Below are 16613 nucleotides of genomic sequence, written 5' to 3' on the forward strand. Positions count from 1 at the left end.
TCTGCGTGCTGCCCTCCTCTCCCAAATTAGACCCTGACAGACCACACGGGGATTAGAGTCTGGTCCAGAAACCAGCATGCCTCCATCCAAACATGAAATCCCAGGAGGTGGACTTTTGGCCTCATTAGAGTCCCACACAGTCGAATCAAACGCTCGCCCAGAACATTCCTCTTCGCATCTGGTGGTGAATAAAGAGCCTGGGTGCGGCGGTTGCTGTGGCATTTAAAAGCAGGCTGCAGAAGCTGGAGCTCATGCTTGGTGCTGCTAGTGTTTGGCTGAAAGGCGTTTTTGCATGGTGCTAAAGCCGTGCTGAGACTGGCGAGGGCCTGGGGGGGGGGCTTTAAAGAACAGCAGTCAGCTACAGTCTTATAAGCATTTTAACAACCAAGACAATGTCCTCGCGTCACTGCCTCGCATAAAGTAAGAGTTATGAGTGTGAAAAATGTCAAGAAGTGTGTAGTACAGGATTTCCTCGCGTAGTTCAACAGTAAAATCACTTGAATCTGGTCTGAAGGCCAGCACCTCCACAGCTCAGAAGGTGAGAATCAGTCCACTAGATCCACTCCGTCAGCGAGGAGCGTAAATGAAGATCAAATGTCCATCCAGGAGGAGAATTTCCACTGGATTCAGTCCAAACTGGGGCGTTTGTTCTTGAGATATTTCCTTCTCCGGCTGCCTCGGCACCGCACACAGTCAAAGTCGTTTTTTACGGCCGTTGGCTGAGTTTTCCTTCTGTCCACCCACCCCCTCCTCCCCACTTGTTGTTTTTCAGTCCCGAGTTCGTGCTGCCCTTGGAAAGAGAAGAGCAGCCTTGTCTTTCAGTCCTAATTCTGGGGATTAGAGGTGAAATCTTCAGCCTTTAATTAGACTGCGAAGTAAAACTCTTTCTGATTAGGCCTAAGTGAGATTGGGCTCTACGAGTTCGCATCAAGCTCTCCAACTTTGATAACTTCCCAGATGTTAGGGGAAGTGAGTGGAATGGCATATTTTGGTTTGAGTTTACCTCATGATCACTTCTGCGACCGGTCTCTCTCACCTTCATTTGGTTTTACTTCAACTGGGAACCGAAACTGGTGAGAAAGAATATCTAACAGCCTGTATGGAGTCTTTTTGCCGACCAGCTTTCTAACATGAAACCTTAGATATACGCGTATGTATATATATATAAATATTTATATATGTATGTGCTGGTTATTTCCCAGGGAATACTGTGATCTTTCCGGCCTTGGCCAGCCGCTGGATGATCTGGGCTTCGTAGTCTGCGTCGTGGACGCCGGTCTTCCTGAACTCTCCGGAGTAGCGGTTCTGCTCCCAGTAGTGGTGCCAGTTTCCTCGACTGTCTGCCCCGAAACCGAACACGTTGACCTGGAGGAGAGCGGGACGGAGGGGGAGTTAGGAAAGCGAACGGCACGATGAGACAGAGTTGTGGTATGTGTTGGCGTGGAAGCAGAGAGAGAAACAGGAAGAACTGACCTCATCGCAGACGTGCAGAGCGAAGAAAAGCACTAGCATGCCAGTGGAGGGGTAGCGTCCGTGATGTCTGGTCCAGTGGTCGTGGATGTATTTGAAGAACGCGGGGTTGAAGATCTGAACCTGTGCGGCGGAGGGAGATGTAGGGAGAGATGTTTCACGGTTTGAGAAAACCTTAACTAGATGCAGATGTTTACACGCCGAAAGATAACTTCATGCAAATCAGAGCCGCAGCACATTCAAAAGCTCCAACTGAACAAGACAAGACTTTGCATTAGGTTAAATTTTAATAACCCACGCTGGTTTAGATCCCTGCGAAAGACTAAAAGCGCTCCTAACCGCCCGAATAGTAATTATAAATTTATCAAACGCCTCCAGGTGAGACCGAGTCCTTACAAACTTGTCTTCAGGCCGATCAGAGCTCCGCCGTGGAGTCTTATAAATCTATTTTTAGGTCGGCCTCGTCTCCGGCCGGGGCGAAGATTTTCACAAAGTCTTCACATGACGGGGATTAGTGTGAGTTTATTCATTTTCGCGGATTAAGGGGACGAGCGGAAGATTATTGAAAACAAAGGGAAAAGGTTTATAATCTAACTGTAATCCTTCATCAACAATAGAGAAGGAGGGGGGAGGGGGGAGGGGGAAAAAATAGTTAAAATTAATTGCATTGAAAATACACACCTTGTCTTTATCGACACGAAGGAACTGCTTCACTGGAGCGTAAGTACTGAGAGAGAGAGAGAGAGAGAGAGAGAGGGAGGGAAATATATTAAACACATTCAATCAGCTCTTTAAGTGATTGCTGCAGCTATGAATTCTGGATGATTGACGGCTGACAGATTGTTCCAACCCAGCAACCCTCTGGCATCTACCCCGTGTGTGTGTGTAAAATGCACTTAAGCACTCAAACTATACTTATGTCCGTGCATGTGCCCTGAAGTTAAATCATCTTCGCGTTTCTCAGCTATATGCAGCGAACTCATTTTACGCTTTCGTGCAGATGGACGTGCATTCCCATATATGTTAATCCATGCTTATGCGCGCGTCTTACAATCGAATCTGGCCGGTGGAGAGGGCGCTGGTGATCCAAACCAGATCCAGCGTTTTGAAGGGCACCAGGACGAAGCTGACGTTGGCCGCCAGGTTCTTGGCGCTCTCCGGGTACATGAAGTGGTGAGTGGTGCGGCTGCCTGCGTCTTCCTCGTAGCCCACCGTCGGGGCCAGGTTTATCCTAGCGAGAGAGAGAGAGAGAGAGAGTGGGAGGAACAGCGTGAGAGATGGACGTCTTTAAGTGACAGGTGGCGAGCTACCGGTGCGAGGCCAGTGGTTGCAGCTCCAGCTGGAGTCTAATAGGTGCCAGAATAGTTTCACGGGGAGCTCATTTCATGCTGACTTGTCGGCACCATGCCGTTCAAGTAATGTTTGTGGAATAAACTTCAGGGTGCATGACTCCCCTTCCTGCCTTTTTGAGTGTTTCAACATTTTGGTGCATCATGTTGACAATAGTGTAGAGAGTAGCCGACTAAGAACACAACTGATCTTGGTCACCTTTTAAAGCTGGCATAGCAAAAAGTGTGTGTACATCTAGACAACGTTAACCTAAAACTTGGAAATTTAAAAAAAATCAAAAAAAAATACAAAAAATGGAAAAACTAAAAAAACAAAAATGAAAAAGAAATAAAAAAATGAAAATAATAGAAAAACTAAAAAAAGAAATTAAAAATAAATTAAAAAAAATTAAAAAATTAAAAAATAGAAAAACTAAAAAGGAAATTAAAAATAAATTAAAAATTAAAAAAATAAAAAATAATAGAAAAACTAAATAAAAATAAATTAAAAAGAAATAAAAAATAAAAAAATAAAAATAATAGAAAAGCTAAATAAAAATAAATTAAAAAGAAATAAAAAATAAAAAAATAAAAATAATAGAAAAACTAAAAAAATAAATTAAAAAGAAATAAAACAATAAAAATAATAGTAATAGTATAAGCAAAATAATTACAAGACCTGCATTTGTACAAATGTGCAAGAAATAGAAATACAAGTAAAACCTTCATTTGGATATGTATTCTAACCTCCTGCTGATAAATTTCCTACACCCTTTTAGCTCTCTTTTGGTCGCCACCAACTCCTGAGATCACTATCTGATCTGATCAACGCTACCGCATTATCACCTTCTAAGCAGGTTATGGGAAAACTTGTCAGCCGACACCTCTCGTGCGTCCCGTGCAGACGGAGCCTCATTAGCTTTAATTTGCCGACTCCTAAGAGACACAGACGGCGCATTAGCTGCTAAATGCTCCGCCGCTCGGTTACTGGTGCAGGCTCCGGCGTTCCCCTCTGCTGGTCGATTGCGGCAAAGGCCGTTTAAATCTTGTGTCCTCTCCCTCAGGTGAAGCCAATCTGGGGCAATCAGAAGGATCCAATAAATGGGGGAGGAACGCTCGCGCTCTCTTTCACGTTGTCTTCTCCCAGCCACTGCAGCAGGAGCTGTTGTTTATGTAGCGTCTGTTTTACTTATTTATTATGTTGGATGGGTTCGGTAGTCTCGCCTTTTTGGTCTTGTTTCTGATTAGGGTCTACTGCTACTACTACTGTCTTCTATGTGGTGCTGGGCGGGCAGGCAGACTTTACTGGATTTATCCGAGCTTTTTCACTACAAGCATCATCTGCTTCAGTGCTAATGAGACAAGAAAAAAGTCATGTGGGAAGTCCAAGTGCCTCAAACACATTTTTCTACAAGTTATGAAAGTATAGTTTGCCACACATTTAGCTTTGCTGACCAAGTTTCCTCCTAAGTTTCTGCTGCAAGGTTGGACAAGCCATTGTTCTGAATCGCTGTTTGCTTTACTCGTGGTTCACCTCAGCCTCGGCCTTTCCCACAGCACATCTTTATGGTGCAAATACAGTACGACGCAGTCAAGTATAATGCTCGGGACGTTCTCTGCATTTACTCCACAGTAGATGTGACTCACTGTCTGGAGGAGTGATCTGTTTATGTAAACAGGAAGGTGCATTATGAAGAGAGGGGGGAAGAAAAAAAAACAAGGGCCACTGAGTGCACCTAACCGTATGCTGGCGAACAAAACAGATGTTTGTTCAGATAGCTGGAGTGAAAAGGCGCGCAGACAGACGACGGGGAGGTGGAGGCAGATTTTAGAAAACGAATGAATCAAACCGCAGCGATGAGAAACAAGAGGTGGAAGTTGGAGACGGCCCACGCCAGTCTATCGAGACTGCAATGCTTTCTCGGGGCGCTATCAGAAAAAACGCAAACCACCGCTCGCCGAGTGTTTCACTGCACCGGCACGTGTCGTCGGCGAAACAGCGCATAGCTGTGTTCGTGCCCACCGACAACAATCGGGCTCTGTGATCCATCACTGCTGCGTTGGAAACAAACCGGGGAGTTGACGGAGACAAAAGGATTTATGTGCCTCCGTGCATGTGTGTGTGTTTGTGCGAGAGAGAGAGAGAGAGGCGCAATCTATATTTTTTCAGCCTCTTAAGACGTAAAGCGCTCTGCGGTGACCACACGAGTCAAGTGACCTCTCCATCAACCCGGAGGAGAACTGAACAGAACAAAGAATTAAACTGAGAGATTAAATTTAGTATCAGACACTCACATCTGCTTCTTTGTGAGTACATCTCTGCCTTGCACACACACACACACACACACACACACACACTAGATGACGAAGATGATGGAACTTTAATAGCACACAGTCTGATTGTATAGCAATTGCAGCTGTCTCCTTCCTCCTCCTCATCTTCCACTTTCAGGCGTCATTTTGGCTTCTAATTTTATCTTTCGGGGTCTGGCTCTTTTCTCTCTGCCGCTCCACTCATCTCTCGGCGTCTCTCTCTCGGGTCGACGGCCCCCCTCACCTCATGATGTAGTTGTGCCCGTCGATGGTCACCCCGTACCCGGCGCCGCGGAGGTTTCCGGAGTTCCCCACCACCGCACAGCGCAGGCAGCGCCCCGGGTCCCACGAGCCGTACGGCGACCTCCCCGGAATCACCTGCGACAGACAGACAGACAGACAGACAGACATTATCAAATGTCTGGATTTCAGCTCTAGAGGAAATTAAAAAAGGGCGCTAGGGCTGGAATAGCAAGACTCATGGAATCGCCTAACCTGCAGCTCAGAACCTGACAGCGAAAACACATCCTGCTCTCAGCACTGGGAAGAATTCTTTATGAGAGCCTCCATGAAAAATACATAAACCACTTCTGCCCTCGGGGAGCCTGACAAAGATATTTAAACACACAGCCGCATGTGTCAGCGCTGTGCTGCATTCAGAGTCAGAAATATGGAAAAACGACACACTGACACATTAGAAACGACTGCGCCGGGTCACAGATTAAGCTGGAGTCTAATAAAGACGGTCTGTTCCCAATCTCAGCTGCTTTTGCCCAAGAGTGTGAAGTAATGACTTGGCTGATTTGAAAGTACAGTGGTAATGGAAAGATGAATTAATAATATGAAATACCTGGAACAGCCTCAGCAGCACCTGCTGGATGCTGTGGGGTTTAAACTGGGGCTGCAGCATCTAGAGACAGAAACAGAAAGAAGTGAGGTTAGGATGCGTAACTTCTCCTCTGCAGACAAATCGGATCTGACAACAGACTTTAAATATAGTTCCCTTTCCGTCTGTCCGAGAACGTGCGTGTGCGTACTCTCGCGCTGCGTTCATGCGCAAATAAGCAGGTTGCTTGTACGTCTGTGAATGTGAATGTGTGTGTTCAGGTAACAGCCATGTGTCAGGCTGACGGGATGCAGACAGACTGGGTGAGCTGTGGTCAGACGAGAGTGGAGGCACTGCTGTCCACATGTCAAAAACAAGCTGAGCAAATAAGAGAAAGTGGACGAAGGGATGAAAAATGTGTGGAAGGGTCCGAACACCTCGCAAACTACTCACTGCCACTGCTCCGAATCAAGGACTACCAGAATAAATGGAAGGTGGATGAGAAGAGTTAAAATGATACGCCGGATGTAAATGAGAGAAAAAGAACAGAGGAGATAAATGTAGATGGAAACAAGACAAAGCAGGAAGGAGGATGATAGTGTAAGTCGTTTTGTCCTTTAGGTATCTGTCTGTCAGATGATTAATGGATAAAAAAACACCACGAGTGTAAAGCTATTTGTGTTCTGCACAAAAAAAAAAAGTCTTTCTTTTTAGGGTGAAAATGGTTTCAATGCACTGCTGCACTGCTTGCTTGCAAAATATGGATTTAAGAGTTTCAGCTCGAACGCGATCCACTATAACGTTATTAAGCAAGGTCACTTAATTAAAGCCAAAGCAGAGCCGTAAAAATCCATAAATAAACCACACGGCGGAAAACTGTGAATAGGATTCAGACCCGACGATGTGAAAGTACCGGTGGAGGGACTTTAGTTGCAAAAGGAAGGTCTTGAAAACTTTATGTTTAGAGGGCTGCACGTTCTCCGAAAGCAAGAGCTCGTTCTGAGTTTTGAAGCTCAGTGTGACGCTTCTAAATGGTACTATCTAGGCGGTGCCTGACTCCCTCTAACACCCAACCGATCCAAAAATAGTGAAGAAAAAGGTGAAGCAGGCAGACAGGCTGGGCACTTGTAAAAAGGCAGCCACACCTTTAACTATGCATTACTTTAAGGCTTGGTGTAAATTAAATAGAGGAATTACACCGATCAGGCATAACATTATGACCACCTTCCTAATATTGTGTAGGTCTCGCTTGTGTCTCCAAAACAGTTGGGACTCGTCAGAGAATGGACATGGGCCTTCTGAGGGTGTCCTGTGGTGTCTGGTAACAGGATGTTGTTAGTGGGGGGCCTTTGAGGGGAGGGGCCTCTGTGGATCATCCCACAGATACTTGATCAGTTTGGGATCTAGTGAATTTGGAGGCCAGGTCAACACCTTGTGCTGTTCTTCATGTTTTTTTGAGTTGTTCCTAAAGTGTTTTTGTGTGCGTGCCTGTGCATCTAGGAGTGTCATTGCTATGGGGTGGGGGTGCCTGGTCTGGTCTAGGTGGGTGCTACATGTCTAAGTAACATCCACACCAATGAATGCCAGGTCCAAAAGTTTCTCAGCAGAACACTGAATTGTCACAAGATGGTCAGTGTTATTTACTTCTCCTGTCAGTGGTCATAATGTTGTGGCTGATGGGTGTACCTTGTCATTAGCTATAGAGACTAGAGTGTCAACGTGATTCTACCTATTAAACTACAAAATAAAATCCTTGGGGAAAAATACATTACTCAATCAAACTTAAGGTATGGACACACTACTGTAAACCGAAACCAAAGAACTTCAGGAAAATGTCGTTGCCTCACGTTTTCTGCGTCTAGACCAAAAAGGTTGTCCTTGAACACAAAGCAAAGACTACAGCCAATGGCAAGTTGGAAAGAAAGACCTATTCCTGTGTGAAATTAAAACCCTTTATACGTGGCAGTAGTCTGTATTCATCATTCAAAAGGGGAAACAGGAAGAGCTGCTATTAGCTAGGAGGCTAGGAAGGTCTGCAGGTTTTTCATTCTAGCCTTGTTTGTGTGCCCTTTAAACTTCCGTCACTTCCGTTTTTTCCTTTTCCGTGACAGGTTGTCTAAGCTGAACAGCCAATCAGAGTTGTCTTTATCTCCGACTCATTCCGGTACTGTTTCAACATGCTGCATTGTCCGAAAAACCTCCTACAGGGGTCCAACTGGTGTCAACGGCCCAATACTGACCAACGGTCACCCATCGGCCATCACCCCTTTATGTACGTGGAACACTATAGGTCATAAATTTGGAGCATCATCTTTTAACAACCAGCTAAGTCTGTTTCAGTGCTCTTATGTGCACTTGACTAATTTGAAAAAAGACGTACTTTAACACCTGACTTTTCTCAGGCAGTCAATTAAATCTGACAGAAGGCTTGTCTTCTCCAGCTCACAGGCAACAGCAAAAAATATATATATATATTTCTGCCTTTGTCTTTTCATTTCACCGAGACTGTCGTCATGCTTTTGAGCTGCCTCATTGTGGGATGATGACACATGCAGGACTAGCACCAGCTGACAAAGAGAAGCGGTCCAATTAAAAGAAGAAGAAAAAATAAAAAAAAAGGTAAATCTTGTTCTTATCTGAATATCTGCCAAACTGGCAAACATGCATTCAAGCGTGTAAAGATAAAGAGAGAGAACCTGCGCGCATAAAAATAAAGAGAAAGACTCCCCCCTGCCCCCCGTCTTCAGAAAGTTCCATCAGGATGTTGGCAGCCACTGCACGAGCCTTTCTCCCTCTCTCCCACACAGAAATCTTCATTTTCACACTCCTTTGTCGCCGCTTCCTTTGCACCCACCATCGGCCTTAATTCGCTTCTCCCAACGCACAGATCTCGTTTGCTTAGATTTTTCGTCCACGCATCCTCTCCCAACAGTCCCCTTGCCCTCACGTCTAATTCCTTGTCTTTAATTTCCCTCGCTCCCCCTTCGTTTCTCCTCCTCCTCCTCCTCCTCCTCCTCTTGTCTTTCTTCATCTCTTTGTCTCTCTGGGATTCCTGAGCACCACACCACACGGCTCATCAGCACCGATCAGACACCACTAATCTTTCTTTTACTCGCTCTGACTGCGTTTCTCATGCTTGCACTTCTCTGTTTTATGCATCCTCCTTGACCCCTCCATCCTCTGCCATCTTCCGTCTCTTCCTGCGGCGCTGTTGTTCAGGGCCTGCCCATTGTTGGCAGCTATGCCAAATGCCATCCCGCTTCCTTCATCATAACTGTCTTCTGATTCCTGACGTATAAGCTTTTCTGGCACCTACGTTAAAACGAATAATAGTTTTTCCTTTTTCACTTAAAACAAGATGAAGAAGTGAATAACATTGATCATCTTGTGACGATTCAATGTTCTGCTGGGAAACGTTTGGACCTGGCATTCATTCATGTGGATGTTGCTTAGACATGTACCACCCACCTAGACCAGACCAGACACCCCTAACCCTAACCCTAACCCTAGCCTCCATATTCACTAGATCCCAAACTGATCAAGTATCTGTGGGATGATCCACAGAGGCCCCTCCCCTCAACCCATAGGACTCAAAGGCCCCCACTTACAACATCCTGTTGCCAGACACCACAGGACACCCTCAGAAGTCCCATGTCCATTCTCTGATGAGTCCCAACTACTTTGGAGGCACAAGGGAGACCTACACAATATTAGGAAGGTGGTCATAATGTTATACCCCATCCTGCTGGGGATGGCTGCTGCCATCAAGGAGTGTCATTGCTATGGGGTGGGAGTGCCTGGTCTGGTCTAGGTGCATGGTACATGTCTAAGTAACATCCACACTTCTCCTGGCAGTGATTTTAATGTTGTGGCTGATCAGAAGGATGCCAAGTCTCATGTCTTTTAGCGACCTTCAACAAACACCACTATAAGCCATATACATTAGCAGGCTAAACGTCATAGGTTGAGAGAAGAGGCGAGCTCATGAGCCAGTTGAGGCGTTGCAGCTAACCAAAACAAGTCGGTCTACGACTTTTTAGACAGCAGTCGTTACAGCGTTAAGGCGTCTTCAGGAAACTGAGTCAGTCACAGGGTTCAGATTTCTCAGATTCCTCCTCCAACTGCTGGTTTTCTTTTCCCCAAGATGAGTGATTTTGGTAATTAATGGGCTCAAAACTTCTGTCGCCTGAGCGTAGCAGCAGATATCCCAGAGGTATAAAAAGGCACAATCTGATTTTGTAAGTTAATAGCTGTTAAGACTTTCCTTGGAAGGACTTTGGTGGCTGCTAATCCTGCACTCTAACAGCAGTCGCCTTTGAAAGTCAATATTCAAGCTTCAGCTCATTTTTTCTGTCTCAGACTGACGTCTAATATCACACACGGTTCTCTAAAATCATCCAGAGTGATTTCTCAGAGTGAATCAACACCGGGGCCCTTTAATCAACCAAAAGTGGTGTTTATAATCCTCAGTGTGAGAATGTTTCAGAAAAGCTGAAAACATCGCTTAAGCGTAGACCATCAAATTATCCTTTAAAATGTGTCTTTCAACTGAATGCATGATTCCTTCCTCTCACGCCGGGGGGAGTGCACGCTAACACATTACGTTTGATTGAAGAGCACATACTCCAATCACGCGTGCACACAATCGTTTGTTTTCATTCCCTCACAGCCTTGCTTGATAGGACGAGGGAATGGAAAATTTAAAAAAAAGTCAAGTGATGAAATAGAAATAAGAGAACGAGGATCACATCAACATTTGGTTTGGTTCCATCGACTTTCCATATTAAACCACTTTGCACCGAATGAATTCTCTCAAGAAGAGAGAAAAGAGAGAAACTAATCACTTACACGGCCACTTCATGGGACGTCTGTCTCCAAAACTCTTTAACAGAGAACAACGTTTTATTCCGCCGCAAAGCAAAATCAGTGGCTCCTCTTTGTCTTCGTTTTGTGGTGCCACAAAGACAACTACCGGACAGAAACCCAATGCAGAGGCCAGTTTTTTATTCCCCTTGAGGCCTTGGGCCACTCGTCTCCATGCTCTTTTCTTCATCTCCAACCATCCATTAACTCGTGTTGAGTTAAAATTGATTTATTGATTCAAGTGGAGGAGATCTGCTGACCGTAACATCGACAAATGCAATATTCTGTCGTTTGGCCAGGCATATACACTGCCTGGCCAAAAACAAAGTCGCCACCAAACAAAAAAGGTCACAAACTCTAATATTTCGTTGGACCGTTCACTGTGGCTTTGTTTCAATGAGCTTCTCCAATGTCACCAGATTTACTTCCATCCAGTGTTGCATTCATTTTCCACCAAGATCTTGTATTGATGATGGGAGAGTCTGACCACTGCACAAAGCCTTCTCCAGCACATCCCAAAGATTCTCAATGGGGTTAAGGTCTGGACTCTGTGGTGGCCAATCCATGTGTGAAAATGATCTCATGCTCCCTGAACCCATGAATCCTGGCATTGTCATCTTGGAATATGATCCATTGATGGAATAACCTGGTCATTCAGTATATTCAGGTAGTCAGCTGACCTCATTCTTTGAACACATAAGAAATGAGAAGCTACTCATTCCATCAGTTGGGCTTAAATAACTTGTTGCTGTCAGGACCACGTAGTGTTGATTTTTTTTTAGTTCAGTTTTCTGACCTTTTTGTCACATCCTGTTTTATTTTGTAGTGTGAGTCTTCTGAAGTCTGTCTTCCTGTCTGTGATTGCTTTCCCCGCACTCATGTGTTTCACCTGTGTCTCGTTGTCTCCCTCTCCCTCTCCCTCGTGTATTTAAGCTGTGTTCCTCACTCCTTCTGTGTCAGATCGTCTAGTAGGATTACCCAAGCGTTCTAGCTAGTTTCTTCTTGAGTGTTTTCTTGTTGTGACTTTGCTATTCTGTATTACCTGAGTTTTTTGCCTGTCAGACTTCTGAACCTTTACCTGATTCCTGGTTTTGACCTTGCACTGATTAAACAACCTCTGAGCCTGCCTGATCCCTGACTCCTCCATTTTGTGTCCACCTGACTTGTACCTGATAGTTGCCAGTTGAAAGATAATCACCCATGTAGTAATTATCCAATAGGAGGCTCGTACCTACAGTATTTGCTTAGTTAAATCCAGGTGGTGATTTTATCTTCCTTTGTGATCTACCGGTCGAACCAGTCGTCTTTTGAATATCTTAGTGCCACACAGGCTCATAGAATAACTGCCACTCAAACAGCCTGCATGAACCAATCGAAACCACAAAATAAAATAAAGTGCAGGGTCATTATTTGAATTCAAATCTGAATTGTGGCTTTGGAGGAAGAGTGCAGGCTGTACTCTCTTTGTAGATATTTAGTATAATGTCCACTCTCTACAAATAGGTAATTAATTATTCATGCAGTTTTTTAAATACTCCTGAGTGGTTGCAAAGATGCTGTTACTATTAATAAAACTACTTTAAGATGTTTGTTATTTTTTCTTTTGGCACATTACAACCTTGCGTGCAACAAAAATGGAGATTATACTACATTTATCAAAACTGCAGGTAAACAGTTTCAAGTACTGAGTTTGGATTAAACGGGAACAACTTGAAAACAGAGCATGACTGTTTTTAATCAAATAGAGACGGCATTCGGCTAAATTCACTGATACTGAGTCAGGTCAAGAGAGTGAAAGATGCTCGTTTTAGCTGATGACGCTACCGTGAACCACACCTGCCTGCTTTGGTGCGTGAGGCAGGTTTTTATAAAATTTTTGGAAAAGGACAGATCAAAATATGACTTTCATCCTCCTCTTTTCTTCTAGTTAGACATCTTATCCTATCCTATCTTCTATCTGTGGCTCAAGGATGTTATGTCCTCCCTGAACGTAGAAAATATAATAAATTATTTTAATTCCTTGTCAACCCTGCCTGCTAACTAATTGGGTATTATATTTGGAGGATAAGATTTTTATTTTATTTTATTTTTTTAAGTACATATTTATATATTAAATAGTTTTTATTTGTATTATTCATTTATTTTCCACTTTTTAAGTTTTTTTATTATTTTAATCCACCATGTGCCATTGGCTGTATAAATGTACATAAAGATTAATAATAATTAAATTTTGTTTGTACTGCAATTCTCCTCAATAAAAATAGCATTCAAAAAAAATAAAGAAATTAATTAAATGAAATAAATCAGTTCAGGGTCATATTGGGGTGCGCGTTCATGTGATTAATAATTACAGAGTAATTACAGACGGTAACAGCTGCAGCGCCACACGTTAAACGCGCACGTCTCCCTTTTCGGAGTGCGGCGGCTGCAGGGATTTGTGAAACTCCATAAACTACGCAGAAACAGATGTAAGAGAGAGACGGCAGACGTGTTTGACAGATCAGAGAAACATGGCAACGGTAGCCAAGTGAATCTGTTCTTGTGACTATGACCGATGTACTACGGTGTACGGGCTGATGTTTGAGTCAGAGTACGGGATCGTAAACACTCATCAAAGTCAAAAATATACAGAAATAAAACCTGTTGGTTACTGTTACTGCTGCAAGTTTTTCCATCATAATTTTAGCCTTAAGATAAACCTTTCTCCTCTTGTTCACTTTGTTTTTCCATTCTTGACCTCTGCATTCCTCTCCTTTAATTATACATCTGTAAATCATCCCTCACTCCCTTCTTTTTCACCCATCCCATTTTTCTATTATCCACCTTACCCCCATCTCTACTCCCTCTCTATCCTCTCCTCAACTTTATCCTCCTCTCATTTCTTTCTCCTTCCTTCTCCCCTCTCCTCTCCCTCTTCGTCCCCTTCCTGTTGCAGTGTGACCTAATGACTTGGCAGCTGTTGGCCTGTGTTTGCAGTTTTCTGCCATTTCAGAGGTGGACTGAGAACACGGCTTTGAAACAGGAGTCCAACCACCCCAGAACCGGCGAAGGACAACACGACACTTGCTGGAAACGCATTTAAACGTTGTGTTTACAGCCACGGGAACAGGGCTATCGAAGGCGTGCAAGGGAGACAGATTCATTTCAGCTTCTTTTTTTTTTTTGCCGTTACTTAGGCGGCCAACTCAGTTTGTTTCACTTCTCCACTAACGCCACGCAGCGCGGCTGGCAGAGATAAATGACGAGCGTGTAGCACTTGTAAGAAGGGATTGGTCGGTTTAGAGATGAGGGAGGATGAGGATGAGGAGGAGGAGGATGCGATTATGATGTATTACTCCCCACTATGTTGGTGTCCTAATAAACTTATATCTTCCATGTAGCTGACTGCCCTCCCACCGCCCAACAGGCACAAATAGAAAAACCTTTCTGGTGCTCCAGATGCTATCAAGTTAAGTAGAATCTTAACGTGCAGTATACAGTTGTAAAGAGGCGTGTGTTTACTCCTGGTTCGAGTGTTCACACTGAGCACTCAGGGCCGTCTGTTTCTTAGACAAGAAGTTGCTCGCTGCAAGAGACATCCAATTGGTTAAAATTTGGAATCTCTTATTCCAAAGATTTAGTCATTGAGAAAAATCTATCTGCAGCTTAAATAACTTGAAGTGCTGGGTCAATTTTGGATTAATTTAGTAACTCTTGACACAGCGTTTTGTTTCACGGCACCAAAAGAGTAAAGTTCACTGATTCGTACCCCTGACAGGTTAAAGGGGAATTACCGTTTTTTACAACCTGGACCTTATTTCTGGCATAAAATACGATCGTTTACTCACCCATATAACTTTGGTGTATATCGCGTATATCCATATAGTGGGAGTGAATGGGGCACCGAAACGCAGCCTCTAAATAACACGTTATCTGCTGCGAAACTCGTTCATTTCACCAATATTTTGTTATGATACGCTAGTACTATTCCCCATTGAGTCCAGAGTTACCTGTTATCATCATCCGGGGTCTGTAGATTGACCTACTAACCTCTGACCTGGATGATGTCATCTCTGAGCGCCGCGAGCAGCAGCGACGGTCGGCTTGTTTACCTGTAATTTGCTACTGCCAGTTTTTTGCAAAATGGTTGAATATTTTTCCGATTCTGAGATTGTGGACGACGACTTTGTTTATAATGGACGTCCTTATTGTTTTGAGCCAGAGTATACGGATGAGGAGCTTGCTGAAAGGAGGATGCGGAGGCAGGGAGAGGAACAGCTGGCCAAAGAACAACAAACCGCTGCACGTCCACGAATAGATAACGGGTAACTCTGGACTCAGCGGGGAATAGCACTAGCGTATCATAATAAAATATTCGTGAAATTTTGCATCAAATGATGCGTTATTTAGAGGCTGCGTTTCGGTGCCCCAATCACTCCCACTATATGGATATACGCCGGATCTAAATATCGTCCGAACAACTCCAAATGACACTTAAGTTATATGGGTGAGTAATTGATCGTATTTTATGCCAGAAATAAGGTCCAGGTTGTGTTTTGGCAACGAGTGAACCTCGAGCTGGTGAAATATGACGTTTGCCGTTTTCATCTAGAAGACAAAACCGAACTTACTGAAGTAACTGAAAAAGAGACTGGGCCCGTTATCGGATGAGCTGGGTGGTTTTGTGATAAGTAACGTTAAGAAAATCATTCAGAACCAGCATCTCCTCCCACTTTGGGACTCTACTAGTACAGATCTGTAGGGGTAAAGTTGAAGCATACTTACCACCCACCAGTAGTAGACATCAGAGGGCAGCTGGATGTTGTCTCTGGTCCAGACAGGTGAGATGTCCGGGTCGTAGTTCTCGTCGAACCAATCAGAGACGCCGGGGTCTCCGACGCAGCGAGGGCAGGCACACGTCTTCTGCTGCGGGGCGTCGGCGGGCGACAGCCGGTGCGCGCCCACGTAGCTGGGCACCAGCTTCACCCGCCTCGACTCCTCCCACCCGGGCGGCTCCAGGTAGTTGAAGCTGACCCCGCCGCGCAGCGAGACGGACAAGAAGAGCGAGGTGAGGAAGACGAGCGCCAGGGAGCCCAGGAGGACCCAGATCCTGCGGGAACATCTCACCCTGCCTCCTTTCTCCCCTCCTCCTCCTCCTCCACTGCCTCCCCCTCCCCCGTTACTACCTCCACCTACTACCAAGCCTCCGCTCATCCAGGGCCTGAGCTCGGAGAGTCTGGGAGCTCCCCTGGATGGACCCCCGCCCCAGGACCCCCAGCCCCAGCGCCTGTCCCGGTGCAGGGTGGAGGACGGGATGCGGCCCCCCCACGGCCATGCCCCCACCCCTGGGCCTGCCACTGTCCCCAGCCCACCACCACCTGCTCCTCCTCCTCCTCCTCCTCCTCTTCTACCTCCACGGACCACGGACACACACTCTATATCACACCAGCAAATAAACAAATAAAAACACACACTCTGATGGAAGACAGTGTGTCACAGTCAATTTGTCTCACAGTCAAGCTGTGCACTCAGCGATGCTCTCTCTCTCTCTATCTCTCTTTCCTCCCGCTGGATTTCCTCTTCCCTCTGCTGACACACAGAAACAAAACACACACACACTCTCTCTCTCTCTTTCTCTCACACACACCCACCCACACACACACACACACACAGAGGAGTCGCAGCTGAATAACACACAGCTGTAGCCTGACCGCTTCGGAAGTCCCCTGCTTTCGATATGTGGATGAGGAGATCTCTCCTTCAGCCTGGAGCCACAGTCTCAGCTCTCTATCCTTTGTTCATCCTTTTTTTTTTTTTTTTTTTTACTTTCTAAC

General features: G+C 45.0%; 1 protein-coding gene across 1 annotated transcript; it reads right to left on the minus strand.

Moving 5' to 3' along the window:
* Positions 1 to 777: 777 nt before the first annotated feature.
* st3gal2 (ST3 beta-galactoside alpha-2,3-sialyltransferase 2) lies at positions 778 to 15993 on the minus strand (the record flags this gene model as incomplete). The annotated part of the gene is made up of 7 exons (XM_084554685.1): positions 778 to 1365; positions 1474 to 1593; positions 2152 to 2197; positions 2522 to 2701; positions 5356 to 5489; positions 5962 to 6021; positions 15565 to 15993. 7 exons carry the CDS (start codon positions 15991 to 15993, stop codon positions 1192 to 1194), a joined length of 1143 nt encoding a protein of 380 aa, XP_084410811.1. The 3' UTR covers positions 778 to 1191.
* Positions 15994 to 16613: the final 620 nt, after the last annotated feature.

This window comes from Chelon labrosus, assembly GCF_963514085.1.
Source record: "Chelon labrosus genome assembly, chromosome: 11".
NCBI lineage: Eukaryota > Metazoa > Chordata > Actinopteri > Mugiliformes > Mugilidae > Chelon > Chelon labrosus.